General features: G+C 36.8%; 1 protein-coding gene across 1 annotated transcript; it reads left to right on the top strand.

Moving 5' to 3' along the window:
• The first annotated feature begins 593 nt into the window (after positions 1–593).
• On the top strand, positions 594–18,781 carry LOC139698571 (arylsulfatase B-like). Its single transcript, XM_071597411.1, has 8 exons — positions 594–646; positions 1,793–1,949; positions 2,073–2,232; positions 7,578–7,804; positions 8,878–9,127; positions 10,917–11,074; positions 16,952–17,243; positions 18,282–18,781. Exons 1-8 carry the CDS (start codon positions 594–596, stop codon positions 18,779–18,781), a joined length of 1,797 nt encoding a protein of 598 aa, XP_071453512.1.
• Positions 18,782–20,445: the final 1,664 nt, after the last annotated feature.

Raw genomic sequence — 20,445 nt, 5'->3', positions numbered from 1 at the left:
AAGGTCAAAATACGGCTGTTGTTGGTCTATCGTTAGCTAAATTAATTGATGCAGAACTTAAAAATCGAGCGAATGTTACCGAGGGTATGGTGGTTGTTTCCCTGTGAATCTTTTCCGATGAGAGATAAGTTGCGACATGCACTATTGATTTAAGCCTCCGGAGTATCTGAAACCGCACGACTAATTTGTCAATAGAAGTTATCCTGGCATATATATATATATATATATATATATTTTTTTTTAATTTTTGAGATAAAATAATAAAAAAAGCACAGCGGTACTTTAGGGAGAATGGTAGCATTGTGGGAAGAGGATTTGGCTGCTTGAGCGCACCCGAGGTGATTATTTGGACAGTCCCATCTAAAATTGGTGAGGTTTCTGGTTACTTGAACTTAGTTGGAAATCGAATGGTGGAACAGGAAAAGGAACTACCCCACCCTACCCTAAAAGTGGGTATTTTACTAGCTTTAAGGCTTAGGTCAGGATTAGTTCTTCCCTCGCCTATTAAAAGAAACTTTTCGATTAATTACCCAGCGTTCGTGTCGTGGAATTTTCATTCTTCCTTTCTATATCAACTATGACGAGAATAAGATATGAGTGGTGATGTCATTGATCTCTCGCATCGCAAGACTTTTGAGATGACGAAGTATTTGAAGGGAAATCGTTCCCAGGCGGCGTGCATTGATTTGCGGGTTGCCCGAGCACAAGGGAATAGGTTTAAATTCTGAATGTGTTATATTCATTATTCTTCTCTACCCCCGAAAAAAGTGGACGTTTCTGTACCGATGGCAGGTTTTCTTTCTGAAAGCCTATTTAGATAAATTCCAAAGAAGCTGCAGGAGAAATTTTAGAGTTTAAGAGAACACCTCGATAGCTTAACTGGCTAAAGCACTTGAACGGACATTGAGGGATCTGGGTTCGAATCCCAGTCAAGGCGAATGATTTTTACTCTCTGAAATTGTTGCCTTTTTAGATATTAGGTCAGCTTAAATTTGCTATCATTACTTTTCCTGGCTGATGTCTATAGACTCACATCCTGGAAATCCTAAATGAGCAATTTTATATTTCTAGAACTGCCCATGTGCCACAGATAGTGGCACTGGGAAAGCAGCTGCCTGCATAACTTGAATATGTGAATTTTGCACAACTTAGGAAAAATATCCTTTGGGATTTTTACTTTGAATGGGTGAAAGAGAAAATGTGATGGATGGGCATCAGAGTGAGATGTATTGCTATAAAAAACCTTGGTTTGGAAACCTACATGATTTCAGATTAAATTTTACTGGTCAGCCCCTTGAAAAATCAAATGGTTTTTGGGTTAATTCCTATGTTGAAGGTAAGTAACGGGGTAGTACACTGGTGTTCACTGTCTTAAATACACTCTTTCTACTTGTTAGAATATCATACACAGGTTCTAATAATCATCCTCAATTAAATAGTCTGGGCACAACCTGGGCACCTTAAAAAAATGGCCTTTGTGGCTGCTTAAAGCATAAGTTTAGTGCATTCTGTCTTAAATGTATGGCTGCAATTGCAGCAATACAAAACTTAATGATGAAAAAATACACTTTTCTTTTTCACATAGATTTTTTTTTAGAGAAAAAGTTTAGAGGAAAAAATTCTACATGGAAAAGCAAAGTGTCTTCTTTCATGATGAAGGATTTCCACCATGTTATGCCTGAAACAGTGTCAATACAAAACTTACTTAGAAAAAAAATATTCCCCAAAGAGTACAAAATAATTTTATACATAGCGGAAATATGGTCTATATTTAAAATTCAACTTTTTTCAGATTTGATATTGATGTGTTGCTGATATTACCACTGATAGCAATGGAGCGGAAGATCCTTTGTCAAATATTCATCATCATGTGCTCCAATATATTACAAAATAATGGTCAGGATCTTCTTGGTCACCCCCATATAATATTCATCCTTGCTGATGATCTGGTTAGTACCATTAAATTTTATTTTGATATTTATTTCTTCTAAGTTGATTTTATGTCTCCTTCAATAATTTTTGAGTTTTTAATAAGGTAATATCATGTGTCCATGTTATTGATAATTTTTCAGGGTTGGAATGATGTTGGTTTTCATGGTTCAGACCAAATACCTACTCCTAACATAGATTCTTTGGCCTACAATGGAGTAATCTTGAACAATTACTATGTTCAGTCTATGTGCAGTCCATCCAGAGGTGCTTTAATGACAGGCAAATACCCAATACATTTAGGTGGGTTGTAATGTTTAAGTTTGGAATGATTTACTTGGAATGAAAGTGTCTATTAAGAATGTTCTGGGACATAACTGTTCATTTCTTTTAATTCATAATTTCTCATTAACATCTAAAGTACGAGAGTTGTTTGAAAGGTTTACAGAATGAGCACCAGATATCAGCGCTAGCGCAACGAGTTTCCCACAGCAGTAGGTAATTTGTTATGAGTAAACATGTGATGCTTCAGTGCTTGGGGAAGAGATCTGTGGTGCAGATGTCTCTCTGTTAATATTTCCTTGTTGTAATTTGTAAAGATGGAAAAAATTTAGATTCAAGCAGTTTAAAATACTTCAAAAAGAAAGATATGAAAGCAAAGGATACTCATGCTGACTTTCAGAACTCTCTGGGGGACTCTGCTTCTACATATTCAACTGTTGCCTGGTGGAAAAATGAGTTTAGTTTGGTAAGGACTGCTTAGATGATGATCCACATCCTAGTCAGCCAAAATGTGCCACTACCCAAGAAATTATGGCAAAAGTGCGTACAATGGTGAAAGCAAGACTCATAAAAAGGCCAGATTAGTCAAGGAAGAAAGTCATCTTTCATCAAGACAATATATGCCCACACACAAGTGCTGTTGCCATGGGAAAAATACGTGAATTAAGATATGAATTGTTGCCACACCCACCTTAATCACCTGATTTGGCTCTATCAGATTTATATCCTTTTCCCCAAGCTCAAGCGGATGGAGATTCTCTTCAAACAAAGAACTAACAGCTGAAGTAGATGGGTATTTTGCAGGCTAGAAGGAATCTGATTTTCAAGATGGGATCAAGACATTGGAACATTGCTGAACCAAGTGCATTAGTGTACAGGGAGGCTACATTGAAAAATAAAAGAGTTTCTCCGAGGAAAGTCGTTTATTTCTATTTAATTCTCAGAAATATTCAAATTATACAAATATTTTAGAATCCAAGGCCTTATTTCGAGGTGCATTGGTTATTGGGAATTAAAATTTTGGGAATGCATTCTCAAAACCTAAAAAAATCTGTAGTGGAGTGCATGACAACATTCAGACTCATCAGAATACATTCATCTAAATACATAGGTACTTGTATCAAGATTGACCATGCTGTTTGACAATCTGGCTGATTGCTTACCCTAGAGTGAGAAGATGACTTCAGGGAACCTGCTGTTTCTGATCTCAATAAATGCAGGGCAGGTAAAAAATACCTATAATGTCTCTTTGCCCTTTCCTTCTACCTACCTTGAAGTGTGGCTACTGGTGAGCATAATTTGAAAACTCACTATTAAAGCTTTAATTGCTAGAAATATCTATTTTGATTAGCAATTTTTAGCAGAAAAAAATGGTATTAATTTTCATAGTGATTTTATGATGTAAAAAAAACCATAAACACAGTAATCAACCCGAAGGTCGGTGTAGTAGGTGATGGTAGAGATCACCCAGTACTAAGCCCTATACGGCGTGTGAAAATTCACACATCAGGGTAGGGGGGCCAGTTCCTTTCCCTGTGCCGGTTATGGTTTCCCAGGTAGACCTGGTACCCGAATTTGTGATGTATTTGACATCAAATGATATATGAGCCCTTTGATTTTATATAGGATGATGTAACAGTGCCAAATCATAGCGAATATCCAATGATAAAATTAATAGATAGCTGGATAGTTATCTTTATTTTAGGAAGAGATTGAGGCTATGGAGTCTCTTTTACCACCTAACCCCTCATCACACATTTACAAGAATAAACTTATACATAAATTTCACAAATTTTACATAAATGGCAATAAGGTTTAGAATTGAGGAAATAATAAAGGTAATAGAATTTTTGGGAGTAGATATCTTGGTATTGACAGAAGCAAAAATGAAAGGCCTAGGACAAGAATTGATTGGTGGCTATATTCCTTTCTGAAGTGGAGTGGAAAAAATGGAGTCAACAAAGTCTGAGGTAGTTGTTCTTGTAAAAAAGAAACAAAAGAATGAACAGTTAATGTGAGGAAGTTAATAATAGGATGATAAGGATATCAATACTAATACATGGAACAACATTGGAAGCAAAAGTGCTAATTGGCCCTCATGAAGATAATCCAGATGAAAATAAAAGAGATATTAATGAGGGCCTAGGTGAAGTGGAAGATGACTCTCTGGATGGATATGAGTTGGTAATAATTGGTAATTTTACCTGAAGAAATGTAAGGAGAGAAAATAATGAAGTTGCTGATCCTTGAGGAGAAGATACAGAAAATGATATTGGGAGAAGATCGATTGACTTCTGTAAGGGTCAGGAATGTTATCTTATGGATACCAAATTTCATCTTGAAGAAATTCATTTTTACTTGGGCTCTGATATCATTTATATACTATGTAATTGTAAGAATTCAGTGTTCAATAAAAGTATTTGAGAATAATCATAAAAACCATAAACGCAGCAATCAACCCGAAGGTCAGTTTGGTGGGTGATGGTAGAGTTCACCCAGTACTAAGCCCGACGGAATGTGAAATTCACATATCAGGGTAGGGGGGCCAGTTCCTTTCCCTGTGCCGGATATGGTTTCCCAGGATGACCTGGTACCCAAAAAATCACATAGCTTGGGTGGAGCTGCAGGTGCCTAGAGTGCCTTGCCCAGGAATCGAACCTGGGCCCCTCCTATCATCAGTCCAATACTCTACCCCCTGGACTACTGGGACCCGCTATTTGAGAATAGGGAGAGGAATAGAATGTGGATTGGATCGTCATACAGTTGTTTCAGTAATAGCTTTTCCAGTAGTCGCTTAAGTACAATGCAATAAGAAGAAGAGTGTTGGTGAAACCATTACTAGTGATGATTCAAAATACATGCAAGATGGTACATGGTAGATCTGTGGCAGGAATACAGGGTCAAATATCTATATGAACAAAGACTCCAGCAAAGTCTACTTGAAGCTAATGAGGATTGGTATACTAAACAATTATATGTTTCACTGAAGCAATACAATGGATTATGGAAACAGCTGAAGAAGCTTTAAGAAGGGGGAAAAGACATAAAGGAAGAATGAAATGGATAACCCATAGAGACAGTGGAAGTTGTAGAAGAAGAAACTGGATAAGAAATGGTTGAATTTTAAGAGCGTTGAAGAATAAAATAAATACAAGGCATGTGATAAGATTGCAAAAAAACAGTATTGAAAATGCAAGGAGGGTGCATGAGGAAGGATATGGGGAGAAATGGATCATTTCTGGGATGTAGAAGATCTGCAGAATTTAGAGAATTATAAGAAAAATGAAAATGAAGAGCAATTCTGCTCCAGCTCTTCAACCTGTGTCTCTGGTGAATTGGAAACAGCACTTTGAAGAAATTTTCGTTATAGGCCTAAGAAAAGAAGTAACAAATTTAAAAAAAAGTGTTGGGATAGTCGTGGAACTCAGTGTATGGAGCCCAATTTAGAGGTAGAAGTGGAACAGGCATTAATGAAGGCAAGTTATTGAAAGGCAAATGGGCCAGGAGAATTGTGATAGAATTATGGAAATATCGACCTCCACAGGTGATAAGGCTTCTCTCTGTAAATTATTTAGTCAGATTCTTGAAGGAGATCAAATACTGGAAGAATTGTTTTATCTTATGTGTCTACTTTGTATGGAAAAGGAAGTAAGAAAGACCCAAAAAATTATAGGGAGATTGGTAAATTGTTTAATATTGGAGAATCCTGTATGAATAATATCTTTAGCTTTGGGCAAATAAATGAGGAGTATATCTAAGAATCTTGAAGTTCATTTGATAATTGTGGATCTTTAAGAGGCCTATGGTTCATTACCAATTAGTCATGGGAAAGCAACGTCACAGATTGATATTGGATGTCAAGTGACACCTCTTATTAAATGTGTATACCATCTCTCTCAAGTCTGAAGCTGCAGTTAAGATTGAATTGAAGCTGTCTGATTTGTTATGACCATTAAAATAACTTAGACAAGGCTGTAGCATGTACCCAATCCTTTTTAAATACATATGCTGACTTTGTTGGGACAATTGAATGGATCTTGTGGAGGTATGGGTGTTCCTTTTAGGCAGAGTACAATATGCTCTCTAATGTATGCATGTGATGAGGTAATGATAACTTAAAGCCAATAGATACTAAGTTTATGATAGTAAAGTTATAGGAAGCCTTTGAAGGAGGAGACCTTTGAGTAAACATGAAGAAAACTGTATGTTTGATAATAGAGGAAGATGGAAAAGGTATTAATTAATTTTCCCTAATGAACCACCGAGGTAGTAAATCAGTTTAAGTATTTAGTTTTCATCATTCACGAATCTGCTCAGTTTGAATATGATATACAGGGTCCGTACAATAGGTATTGGGACTGGTTTGCTGTAGCCTCAACGCTGGATGTGGTGGATGGGGGTCAGATCGGTTGGCTTGGTAGAGGGGTCCCCCACCACTCAGGCACACTTAAGTTCAGTTGCCTCTGGGCATGCGTTGAGACAGGATGTGGATTTTTGTGAGGTGTGATTGTTTGTGGTGTCGTTGCGCCAGCATAGAGCGTACCGTCGAGCAACGCTACGCTGTGAAGTTTTGTGTTAAACTCGGGAAATACAGGTCGGAGACCCTTCAATTTATTAAACAGGCTTATGGGGATGATGCCTTAAGCTGCACAAGAGTTTTTGAGTGGCAAAAAATGTTTAAGGAAGGCCGGGAGCTCGTCGAAGATGAGCACTATGTCGGATGCCCAATGACTGCTCAAACCGATGCTCAGGTGGCTCAAGTGAAAAACGTTTTGGACTCTGACAGGTGTTTAACCATCTCCCTTATCAGTGAGGAGACCGGCCTTTCAGTCGGAATGGTCCACACTATTGTAACAGAGGATCTTGCAATGAGGAAAGTGTGCGTGAAGCTGGTGCCGAAAGTCTTGAGCAAGGAACAAAAACAGACAGCAGCTGCTGATAAAAATTATAATTTTATGGGGAAAAACTTTGTAACCAAGGTGGCTTGATAAGGTAAGGTGTCACTATAGGCCAAAGATACTAGTTCATTTCCAATTACTGTTTATACGTATAAATGGAATAAAAAAGTTTTGGGATTCTTTCTTAATAATTAGTATGCTTGTCAATGAGGAGTTTGTATCTCAAGTTGGAATGGCCATGATTTTTGACAATAACTTTGGAGGTTTTAGTTTGATAGTTCATTAATCTTTTTGACAGTTCTTACATTGGAAAGTTATACATGTTGATTATATGATTAGAAATTCACTTTGTTAATTGAATCACTCCTTATAAGCAGAGAAAAATTATGGATTGCTTACTTAATTTATTATTAATTGTGTATCTATATTTTGATTGCTCAGAGCTTTAAAATATCTCTTGGCAAATAGGAATGCAGCACTTTGTTCTTTTAAACACCGAACCACGAGGCCTTCCCCTGTCTGAACGCCTCCTGCCAGAATATTTGAAGGATATTGGCTATGCAACTCATGCAGTTGGAAAATGGCATCTTGGTTTTTTCAAGAAGGAATATACTCCAGAATTTCGAGGTTTTGATTCTCATTTTGGTCATTGGACTAATCAACAGGATTATTATGACCACACTGGATTTTATGGGGTAATATTTTATTAAAAATCCCTCCTATTACATGCCTTGCCATTAGAATTAAGTATAATTAGATTAATAGAAAAGGGTAAACCTATGAAAATATTCCTAAGAAAAGAGGAGGAAGGTTTTGAAGAAACTAAGGAATAGAAATAGTATGATAATAATGAAATGTGCACAGGCTTAGGATTCCAAGTTTTACTGATATACCAAGTGCATATTGCACTCAGACAGACAGACATGTGTTGTTTTGAACCTGGATCTAAGGTGACATTCAGTCTCCATTTTCTATCAGTGACAAATTTTGTGGGACTTCCTTGACCATTTGTCCTACTCCAAGTGTGACCAGGATGGAACCAGGGGGTCCCTTAGCTCCATATTGGTCAAGGCATATGATACATCACATGCCCTTTCTCAAGGGATCATCATCTAATTTTCTGTTCATATTCCAAAGAAAGGGTTAATGTTTATTTGAGGTAATATTGATTTGGTCAAATTAGCATATTTTAGGGCAGGTTTTATGGTATCTTGTTAAACTGGGGGTTCAATTTAACCTCTGGTTAAGGTCAAAACTCAGTTTATGCCTGATAGTTAAAATTGAAACTGACCTTTAAACAGTTGAGTTACTACCAGACGATATTACTTTGGTTCCAGTGTTCACATTCATTTATAACAATCTTATTTGTTTATAAGATTGGTAAGTTAAGGTTTACATAAGTAATGATAGGATTCAACGAGATATTATAAAACTGGGCTCTAGTCAGTCATGTGGTTTAGAATATAGTTTTGTACTTTTCCACAGATTTTTATTATAAGGTACTTGATAAGGGACCATATGATGCCGCAAGTCGGTGAAATGCATTGTACCTTAAAATAAAAATCTGTGAAAAAGTACAAAATCTTTTTAGTATGGAGATCTTAATATAAGCCAATGCTAATTTTCGTATTTATAACATTTAATAAAAAGATATCTATCATATAATTGATACAATATATGCAGATGACTTTTATTAGATATTTATTTTATTTTGGAAAATCAATTGTATTTCTAAAATTTAAACACTATGTTTCCTCCTGCATAATAGGATGATTGGGGTTTGGATATGCACAGAGGATTGGAGCCTGCCTGGGATGTACATGGGAAATACACTACAGAATTGTACACTGAGGAGGCAGTGAATGTAATCAATGATCACAAGAGAAACAAGCCTCTCTTCCTATATCTTTCACATCATGCTGTACACTCTGCCAATTTTTATGAGCCTCTTCAGGCCCCTGATAAGACTGTTGAGGAATTTTCCTACATAGAAAATTACCAGAGACGAAAGTATGCTGGTTAGTTACCACAAAATCTGGAAAATATACATATTTTTTATGGAATTATAATTTTTCCTGTTTTTGGCCCATATTTCATTGTAATGGTCATAAACACTAGTAACTTATCAGTCTTCATGTCCATATTCATTCATTCAGGGTATTTTACCAATTAAAGTTAGATTGTGGATGGTCCTTAATGTCTTATATCATCTACGTATGATGTGAACTTCTTGGTTTTTCTTGCATTATTTACTTCTTTGGTTCTTCATACACTCTATCCACTTGTATACTGTCTAAAGAGCCTATTGTCTTTCAAGACTCCTCTTATCTAACATTCTTCCTTCATCTATCATGTCTGTTAGCATCTCACTGCCTGATGTTATTGTCCTGACCTGATTGATTTATCTGTCTTTGTCAGATTTCTCCTTGCAAGTTACACTCATAACCCAGCATATGTCAATCTTTATTGTTTGCCCACCTCTATATTTCAACTTACTTTCTCAAGTCTCCACCATACCCACAACTCAGAAGCATCTATAATCAATGCTTGTCCTCTTGTTTCAAGGACAAAGATTTTGACCCTTAAAACACTATCCTACAAATTCAAAGGAACTGTGGCGTATGTTACAACAGTAACTTTTAACAGAGTCATCCCCTAATGCACATTACAATGCAACAATTTTGTGCACTTGTGCACGTATACAATTGTGTGTCTGGTATAATGCAACAAAACTGTTGAATTGTAATTTGTATAAACAGATGACTCTGTTAAAAGTACCATTATGGCATCTCCTGTAGTGTTTTTAAATTTGTTAAAGGTAAAACACATTAGTGTTTTGTATTTTTTGTGTATATTAGTAAGTTTGGCATTAACCCTATGGACTGTGGCACAATTCACACAACAGCAAATACCTGTGAGGTTGTATGTATGGTAACATACATACAACGTCACAGGTATGGTTTCATCGTAACATCTTGTTCCTTAAAAAGCCCCAAAATTTTAAGTGTAAGAATAGTAGTAGTAGTTTAATTGGCTTAAACGCTTAGCTGAGGGATCTGGTTTCAAATCCCTGTCAAGGCAAATTATTTATGAAATGCGAAAGAAATACTTTGAAATTGTTGCACTAGTATACATATTAAAATCTTATATTTACAAATTAATTATACTCATCAGTAATTCTTTTCTTCTTTCTAATCCCAAGTTTTACCATCATTATTCTCCTCTCAATGCCCCCACCCTTCTATGCCATATTTTCTCCAAAATCTGTACTAGAGAAAAGTTGAAAGCCATTTTCAAACTAAGCTAAATGAACTCTTATTACTGTAATACATACTCCCTCAATTTTTTGGGGCTCAAGTCATAAATTTTATCAGCTATATTTTAAAGAAGCCCAGATTTTCACTCTATTTACTTATTCCTAACCTGATCAATAGTGTGTTATTTTTTATTTTGTATGCAGCTGTGGTGATTTCAATCAACATATGTTGATTCATCACAATTTCTCTTACCAAACTGTCACTCTCATGGCTATCATGCAAACAACTAGTCTGCTGCTCTAGCTACAGTTGTCAAGGCTAATATCTCACACTGAGCTAGAAATTTTTAGACATGCAGAAAATGAGATATCAAAGAAATTGGCCTACACACAATTGGTAGTTCTCATTGTTATCATATACTGACACTTTAACTAATTAAAAATCATAAAAACAAGCTTCCGATAGATAGGTATACCTTATCAGTTACAGTTCATAATATGTGTATCAGTTTTGTAAAATAATACCTATTCATATTTCTTTCACCCTATAGCAATGATTCATTGGTTGGATGAATCAGTTGGAAAAGTTGTGGAGGCCCTGGCCGCAAATGGAATGCTAAATAATTCAATCATAATATTTGCCACAGATAATGGTGGTGCTCCTGATGGTTTGGGCAGAAATGCTGGTTCTAACTGGCCACTCAGAGGAGTGAGTATTCAAATATGTACTTATAGTTTAGACTTTAAAGAGGTCAAGACATTAGAATCAGAGAATAGTGGTTCACCAACTCATCCTTTTCAGTTCCTTTTTTACTTGATAGCAGATTTAATAGAACTGTATCAGTTGAAATATGTATTCCAGAGGTAAACTGATTTCATTTTTTGGATCTCTAGGTGGGGGCTAACCAAGAGAGTACATCACGCAAATGTGCAAATCAATTTAAGTGTGAGATTGGAATGCCCACTTACCCTAGACATGTGGGAGGCTTGGGAAAATAGAGGTAGAGATTAGGGGTATAGAATTAGAAGTCTTAATTGTAAGAGAAATGAATTACTCAAAGAAGGAGAGTTTTGGAGTGCTAGGTGCCTGATAATTCTAGTAGGTTTGTAAATAATTATCATAGACCTTATTATATTGATATTAAAGAATCATTATGGTGAAGTTTACTACAAACCCAACAGATGTGGTAGCAGTGTACATTAACATGCCAAATACAGACTAGGCTGATAACATAGAAGAGGTTGTGTGTGATGCAATAACTGGAGTAATGAAATATGAAAACTGAGAGGTGAATCTAATAATCCTGGCGGCTAGAATGCATCCATCAGAGTAGGCCTAGGAGGTAAAACAGTAAAAAGATATGGACTATAGAAATTGTATGGAATAAAAGAAAGGCTTAGGGAGTTATGTAAATTAGTGATGGAACGTGCACTGTTTCCAAACCACTCACGAAAATAATGCATGTGGCACATGCCGATAGATGTAAGAGAATGATAAATTAAGTACATCCACATAAAGCAGAGATTTAGAAACCAGATAAAAGGACTGTAAAGCAGTTAGGGGGCAAATGTCGAGAGAGAACATGATTCAGTATTAAACAAGTGCCTTGTTTTAATTCAAGAAGCTAAAGAAAATGTTGAAAAACCAATGGCTGTGAGGAAGATTGAAAGAAACTGAGCCAAGAATGATGTATCAATGGGCTATCCAGAGAAAATTGTAGCAACACAGGATTGATAAAAGAAAGTTGGAAAGACATGAAGAATACAGCTGCATAAACTAATACTTGTTATGCGTATGAAGAGAAATATAATGCCACATATTCTAATAGATATTGGGAATTAACATCAACTGCAGGAGAGAGATATATGCTCCATAAATGCTAAGCTCACCCCTGACCTTTGATGTCTAAATCCAAGGAAAGGTACAATGAAATAAATTAAAAAGTAAAATCTTAAAATGAACAAAATTAACTAAATTAAGTTCTATGATCAAAGATAGGAGATACTCTTCAAATGAGACAAGGGAAACTCTTGTGAAACATGTGGACTAATTTCAAGAAACTGGGGGAGATGCTGCAGGAGTAACTTTTAACAGTCATCTGCTAATATGCATTTCAGTGCAACAATTTCAGTGTAAAAATCATTTGCTTTGACTGGGATTCCCGTTCAAGGCAAATGATTTTTACTCTCTGAAATTGTTGCATTGAGGTGAAATGATGTTTCTACATGTCTTTAGGAACAAAAATTTCTAGCAATGAGAGATGCAAGTGGAGTAGAGTGCACATATTGGGGATGTAGAAGAAGAGTAGGCTTTTCTATAATTTCTTGTACTTTTTCATGTGAACAAAGCTAAAGTTAGGCCTGAGCTGCAAGTGAGGCAAAATTACTACCTTAGTATCTGTTGGCTATCAGTTGTGTGTGACAGGAATGTCTGTTAAATGCACTCCTATAATTTGTTTGACTGGGTCCATTACGAAAGATATGGATACAATAAAAAATAAAGTGGAAAAATGCTTTGCAAAAAAATATTCCATCAGGGCAAAGAATCCTCTGCTTAACTCTATAAAAATGAAGAAAAAAAATTATCACTTATGTAATCTCTCATGTATAATGTGTGGATATTTAGCAATGAATAGCAAACCTCTTGGTAGTAGTAGTAGTTTTTAGGGGAGGCGACCGACAGCTAAGGTCATTTGCGCCATAGGGGATGGACAGGAAAGGATGAAGGGTGGAGAGAAACCCGGCGTCGGCATTAGCCTACTCTTTACGAAAGGCGCCAAGGGGTCCGCAGCTTAACGTCCCATCCGACGGACGCCGTACTCACTCAAAGTGCCCTCCACAAAACACCTCAAGTAGGGATCGAGATACCTCTGAAAAATATTCAACACCGCCGGGATTTGAACCCGCGCCCTCAGGGTGGGAAGCCAGTACGTTAGCCCCCGCACCATCTCGATCCCCGCAAACCTCTTCCCAAGGCATTTAGTCAAGATAGCTGCCCATACTTAGAACAACCTGAGACCACAGAATACAACTTTGCTAAAACATGTGAAAAAAACCACTGAAGTTACTTCTCCCTGGAGTTGCTAAACTCAATGGGAAATGGGAAGAAGATGGACATGTGGGAAGAGATGGAAATCTAAAGGAATATGATGAAGAGGCATTTAGTGGATGATATGTTGTTTTATTCATGGGGGGCCAATAAGTACCCGGCCAGACCTAGAGATGGCGTAGTTGTTTGAAATATATTACTGTATTAGAAAGTACGCAATCTATAAAGCATATGTTGCTAGTTTTTAGATGCCACATTGTATGGTATTTTTTGACAGCCATCAATGGTGAACATTTTCAGTGAATTTGTAAAAATGGAGAAAATTGGCCATCGTTATGTGATACAATACTTTTATTTGAAAGGCCTCAGCCCAACCAATATAAAAGCTGAACTGGATTCTACTCTTGTTGGGTATGCTACTTCGTTTACAACAGCAAAATATTGGGTAGCAGAGTTTAAATGAGGTTGTACAAGCTGTCAAGACAAGCGTCACATTGGTCGACCAAATGAGGTGATGACTCAAGAAACGGTGCAGAAAATCAACAAAGTGATACTGGATGATCGTCGACTGAAAGTGCGTGAGCTAGCAGACGTAGTAGGCATTTCACAAAGTGTGGAACATCGCATATTAACTAAAAATTTGGACATGAGAAAGCTGTGTGCAAGATGTGTGCCACGTTTGCTCACACTCCAGCAAAACCAGTGTCGTGAAGATGTTTAAATTGAGTGTTTAGCAAAGTTTCACAGCAACAAAGCAGACTTTTTGCACCATTTCATGACTATGGATGAAACATGGGTCCATTGCTTCATACCCTAGACAAAAGAACAATCAAAACAGTGGATTCAAAAGGGAGAACCGGCTCCGAAGAAGGTGAAGACCGTCTCATCTGCAGGCAAGGTCATGGCGTCGGTTTTTTGGGATATGCTGGGATAATTTTCATTGACTATCTTGAAAAAGGTAAAACTATCAACTGTGAGTATTATGCAAACTAAGTGCAACGTTTGAGCAAAGAAATCAAGCAAAAGCGGCCGCATTTACCTAAGAAGAAAGTGTTATTTCATCGAGACAATGCACCAGCTCACAAATCCGTTATTGCTCTGGCCAAATTTCATGAAATAAAGTTTGAATTGCTACCTCATGCACCCTATTCGCCAGAGTTGGCCCCCTCAGATTATTTATTGTTTGCAAACATAAAAAAATGTCTCAGTGGTAAAATATTTTCCAACCGTGAAGAAGTGATGTCGGCAGTTAGTGTCTATTTTGAGGAGCTAGACAGTTCTTATAATTGAAAGGGTATCGAACCTATTGAACATCACTGGGAAAAGTGAATTGAGCTGAAAGGAGATTATATTGAAATATAAATACATTTTTTTCCAAAATGTTTGTGTTTTCTTTGTTGGATGGGGTACATCTGGGATTGCCCTCGTACAAGGTTTGTCCCCAAAGGATTAGGACTGGGTCAATTGAGAAAATATTATTGTCAGAATTGATGCATTCTCACAAAAGTTTTTGAATTAGCAGCCTTGTGCGTGCACACATTGCTGCCAATGGGTTTTCCACGGCCTTATACGCCTTCTGGAAGGCGGCACCCGGAATGCTGCTCAGCTGCCTTGTCACGGCCTGTTGTAACCAAGCCGCGGTGATGTCATTTCAGCACAGATTTGAGGCAGGGAAGAGTAAGAAGTCTGGTATGGTAACATCAGGGCTGTAGGGTGGCTGAGGCATGGTCGAGCACCTCTTGGCAGATCCGCGGATGAGTTTCCTTTTGTTCATGTGAGAACATTCATGGCACCAACTTCTCACACACCTTTCTCATGCCCATGTTTTTAGTCACAAGTTGATGCAAATCACTTTTTGGGTTGCCAAATTTATTAGACGCCATATAAATGTTTAATCTGCGATCCCTGTCCAACAAAGCCTTCACTCTTGCAAGATTTGCATCACTTTTTCAGGTTGAAGGGTACTTTGAACTTTTGATATCTTCAACATATCTACCCTTCCAAAATAGTTCTTGCCACTCAAAAACACCCGATATACCCATGGTGTTATCACCATAAGTTGCCTTCAGCATGTCATGAGTCTCTCTCCCTGCTTTGCCCAGTTTCATGTAAAATTTGATGGTGTAGCGTTGTTACAATAGCCGGTTCATAATATATATAAACCATAAACACAGTATTCAACCCTAAGGTCGGTTTGGAAGGTGATGATAGAGTTCACCCAGTACTAAGCCCCACTATGTGTGAAATTCACACATCAGGGTAGGGGGACCAGTTCCTTTCCCTGTGCCGGTTATGGTTTCCGAGGAAGATATGATACCCAAAAAATCACATAGCTTGGATATAGCTGAGGGTGCCTAGAAAGGCTTGCGCGGGAATTGAACCCAAACCCTCCGGTCAGTAGTCCAACGCTCTACCCCTGGACTACCGCAAACCACATGTATATACTGGGTGCGGTGCTTAAATACGGACAAGCACGTGTTTCCTTGAATGAGATTTCCTCAGCGGGATAGCGAAACCTTCCCCAGACTTCTCCAAAGCATTATACTCAGCTGCAATATTGTAAACAGTTGATCTGGGGTACCCGAAGAATCAAACTATTTCACTGGGTGAACGCCCAGCGCAAACACTTTCAATAATAGCGGCTCTATGGTTGTACTCCGCACTTGTAACATCTAGCCCATTTTGAGATTATGATTGTTTACTAGATGCCTATAGCTTTCAGGAACGCCAATCGCCATGTACAGTGGAACTACAATATGGTGGGAAAATCAAATTGAAATTTGTCCGGATTTAAGTGCTGTACCCTGTATATATATGTATTATATGGCAATAATATTTTTGATCGACTCAGTGTTTAAAGTTGGCTTTAACCTCGTGGACTGTGGCGCGTCGCGCACGAATACAAATGCCTGTGACATTGTATGTACGGCATTTCGTCACAACATCTAGTTCCTTTGAAAGCCCCAAAATTTCAGAGTTTAAGAGGATGCCTCGGTAGCTTAAGTGGCTTAAGCACTCGACCGGATATAGAGGGATCTGGGTTCGAATCCTAGTCAAGGCGAATGATTTTTACACTCTGAAATATTTGCATTCAATCCTACTACTTTTGGGACAGACCTTGGACACACTTTCCTTCTCAGACTGAAATAAAACTAAGCAGATGCATGCCAACCAGGAGCTGACTTTTTATTTCAATTAGTCATTTATTTGTATTTAATAAAATTTGACTTAAAAAATGTTACTCTGTGAAAAAACCCTTTAATTTAATAGTTTTGTCATACCATTATAATCATATCATGCTGTTATGTGTTAGTATTGCATCTACATTTACAGATAATTATGTTTAACTTTCAAAATTGTTCATTATGTCCTTATTTTTTACATGAAATTTGGTATCTAAGGACAAATTTCCAATTTGCAAATAATGACTGAAGTGTTATCCTATTTAGGTGAAGATTTTAAGTTTGATCCATGTATCATGGAAATTTGTTCTCACTCCACATAAATGAATGAACACCTTTTCTTAAATAATTTCAGGCTAAATTTTCACTCTGGGAAGGTGGTACTCGTGGGGTAGCATTGATATGGAGTCCTTTGCTCAAAAAAAGGAGTCGTTTGGCTAAACAGCTAATGCATGTCTCAGACTGGGTGCCAACTCTTCTGTCTGCAGTTAATGCTTCTGATAAAGCTTCACCTGATCTGGATGGTCATGATCTGTGGAAGGCTCTGGTTGAGGATGCTTCATCCAGCAGAGAAAATGTGTTATTAAACATAGATAGTGTAGAAAATGAAGCTGCTTTCCGAGATGGGGATTGGAAAATTAAAATGGGTAGGTATCTGAAAGTCATAAATTTTCATTTAGGGAAGGTGAAGGGTTCATATTTTGAGGCATGTGAATTGGTAATTTCAGATGAGGCATTGAAGGAAAAAGTTTTGGGAGTACTTTTAATAACTTTTTGAGATAAAATGTTAATATCCTTTGCCAGAAACAAAGGGTGTGTCTAGTAGTCGAAAAGAGAAAGGTAAACTTTCAAGTATTATCCATAAGTGGTTTATTGAGTGCAAATATAAATTGCAAAAGAGTAAGCTGCATGCTTTCCAACTGCTGAAAAAGTTATTTAAAAATATCATCTATTATTCTTATGGATTTTCATAATGAGCAAAGGGCAAACCAAAGTTCATGGAGGCAATTTTCCTCTTCCCCATGAAATTAGATTGAATATACTTGAATATAATAAACATCCTTTAATACATGTGATTTTACATGCCACCCTTGTATGCAGAATAATTAAATTGTAATAAATTGGCAAATTGTTTAGAAGGTGTTATATGTTAAAGTTATGAACATTTTTGCATGGAATTCAAATTATTTAAAATGTGGCTTTTGAAAAGGTGCTGAAAGGTGATTGAGTAAACTTTATAAAGTCATCTTCTGTAACAAATACTCACACACAAGCTGTAAGGTGGTGGGTGTGCTTTGATTGATTCAATTGAATTGCACATAATGAATAACAAGTTGCATCCAGCTTCACGTTCTCACTTGAGGGCTTGTACTTTGAAAATCAACCACCAGTTGTAGCAACTAGGCATGATCTTTGCCAAACTCTGAAGTCTACTGGTGTACGTATAGCACTATCTGTCTAAAACTTGTAAGAGATGTTGACAAATTCAAAGAAACTACTGGAGATGCTGTGACAGTGACTTTTAACTGTGTCATGTGATAATACGCATTGAAATGCAATGATTTCAAAGTGTAAAAATGACATTTTGGCATCTGGGTTCGTGTCTCAGTCAAGGCAAATTATCATTTATGCTTGTTAATTTTAACTAATCATTGATGATTAACTTATTTTATTTTTTATTGAAGGAGCTTTCACCCTATTCAGTGGCCTTAGAGATGGCTGGTATGGACCCTCTGGTTTAGGCCATGAATACAGATATAACATGACTCTTGTTGTAAACAGCAGAGTGAGCCAAGCAATGAACTCTCTTGGTTATGAACTGCAGGAAGAGCAAATTATGTCGCTAAGGGAGCAGGCAAGAGTAAGATGTGATATGGAAAGTACCAATCTTGAAAATGTGGTCTATAATACGGACTTCATTGTGGGTCCTCCACGAGCATGTGATTCACAAGTGCAACCTTGCCTGTTCAACATTAGATATGACCCATGTGAAAAAAGAAACCTAGCAGATTTATATCCAGGTATTCTGACTTCCTTGTTAAATAAAATAGCTCAGATCAATGAGACAGCATTACCTGCTGCCAATGTACCAACTGTACTGGAATCTAGGCCATCCCTTTGGGGTTATTTGTGGACAAATTATGGGGATGAGAATGTTTCTCAAGATAAATGCTCCATTATGTGACGACAAATATGAAAGTTTAATTTCACACCCAAGTTTATCATCAGTCCATTGCCTAGAAAGGATGGTACTTTGCAGCCTTAATTGCATAATTTTAAGGTGTGATATCCTGGTATTTACTAAAATACGTAGTGTTCTCCTTTTGTTTCTAAAGAAATTGATTAGAATGTGTCAACTCTGGAACTGAACTTTTAAGTAGCCACTGAACAGGATGGGCTCTTCAACCTAATGTTATGCTCAGTCATGTGATGGGAGGGAAGTTCTTGAATTCTGGCGTGTAATGCTATACCATTTCATAATTGAACACAGTTTAAAAATGTGTAACATTATTTCCAACCCATAAAAGTAAAAATTGATGTTTCTGAGCTTGCTTATTCACAGGTTCAATTTTTATCCAAGTTTTAGCAATAAGCATTTTTTTACAGACCATGTAGTTATTCCATTTAACTGGAATGCCGAATCAGCAATTATTTTAAATTTCTCATAGAAGCAATTGTTAACCCATGCCAAGGATTGAGACCAAGGGCTTAAACCTGATACTGGTATCTTAGGTATTGGTACCAATATATTCAACAGATTCAGGCGAGATGTGGTGGAAGTTCGTCATTATGAGAAAAACAAGTTTGCACCTTTCTACAGATTTACTGTGGAAAAGTGCAAATTTGTTTTTCTCATAATGGTGCCAATTACTGGTTAAAATATTTGTACACAATTGGTAATACTATATTTTACATCGTGGTGACATTGTGTATTTGGATGGAACAACTTTGGGTGGGGATGATGGGAAGATTATTCAGCCTATGATCACTGAAAGTGACATCTGTGGATGAAATATTAAAACATGTTATTTTTGTGATATTGTACACAGCATTTGATATTTAAGATCAATACTAATAATAGATACCAGTAGCTAGATAAAACTAGGTGCTAGTATCCATATCAGGAATCCTAGACACCAGTACCATGGCACTACATATTACCTTGACAACAGTCTTAGGCACCAGTGCCTAGGGCAAGATTCTTTGGTACTTATTTTTGATTAGGTAGATATCAGTATTAGTACTGGTATTAGCCTTTTGCAAATAGTATTCCTAGGATCAAGGAGCTTTGCCACTTTGGTGGAATTATTTTTTGTTGCCCTTTATCCTTAATGATGAATGTATATATTAACTTCCAGTTTTGATATTGTAAGTTTACCACTGGTTTGCATAATCCAAAGATTGGCCCTGCTGGCACCAGCATGCATGCTGAATCCATTCATTTTTCCAAAAATGCCTATTTTTTTTATAAATATGCATATTTTATATGAAAATCAGCATGCTTGCTATACATGGTTATAAACTTGAAGAAAAATAATACATAGTTACATGTTATTTTTTGAAGCATAATACTAGATATTTTTATACAAATTTTTAGCCATTTACCAGTATGCCAATTTCTTATGTTTAAAATATTTAACTGAGGAATGTTTACAAAAATATTCATTTGTTAATAATGACATCATAGTTTATGGAAGTAAATATTATCATTAGGGACCCAATCAGTTAGAAATAATTCTCATAATATTCTTCGAAATGTCTACCTGTAGTCATAAGGTTTTGCATATATTTTAGGTAAGATCATCGTGAAATGTGATGATGAATTCAATGTGTTCCCCTAAGTTAATG

This window comes from Hetaerina americana, unplaced genomic scaffold (assembly GCF_022747635.1).
Source record: "Hetaerina americana unplaced genomic scaffold, ioHetAmer1.1.p SCAF_89, whole genome shotgun sequence".
Lineage (NCBI taxonomy): Eukaryota > Metazoa > Arthropoda > Insecta > Odonata > Calopterygidae > Hetaerina > Hetaerina americana.
The sequence above is the reverse complement of the archived record's forward strand: the minus strand, read 5'-3'. Positions and strand labels throughout refer to the sequence as shown.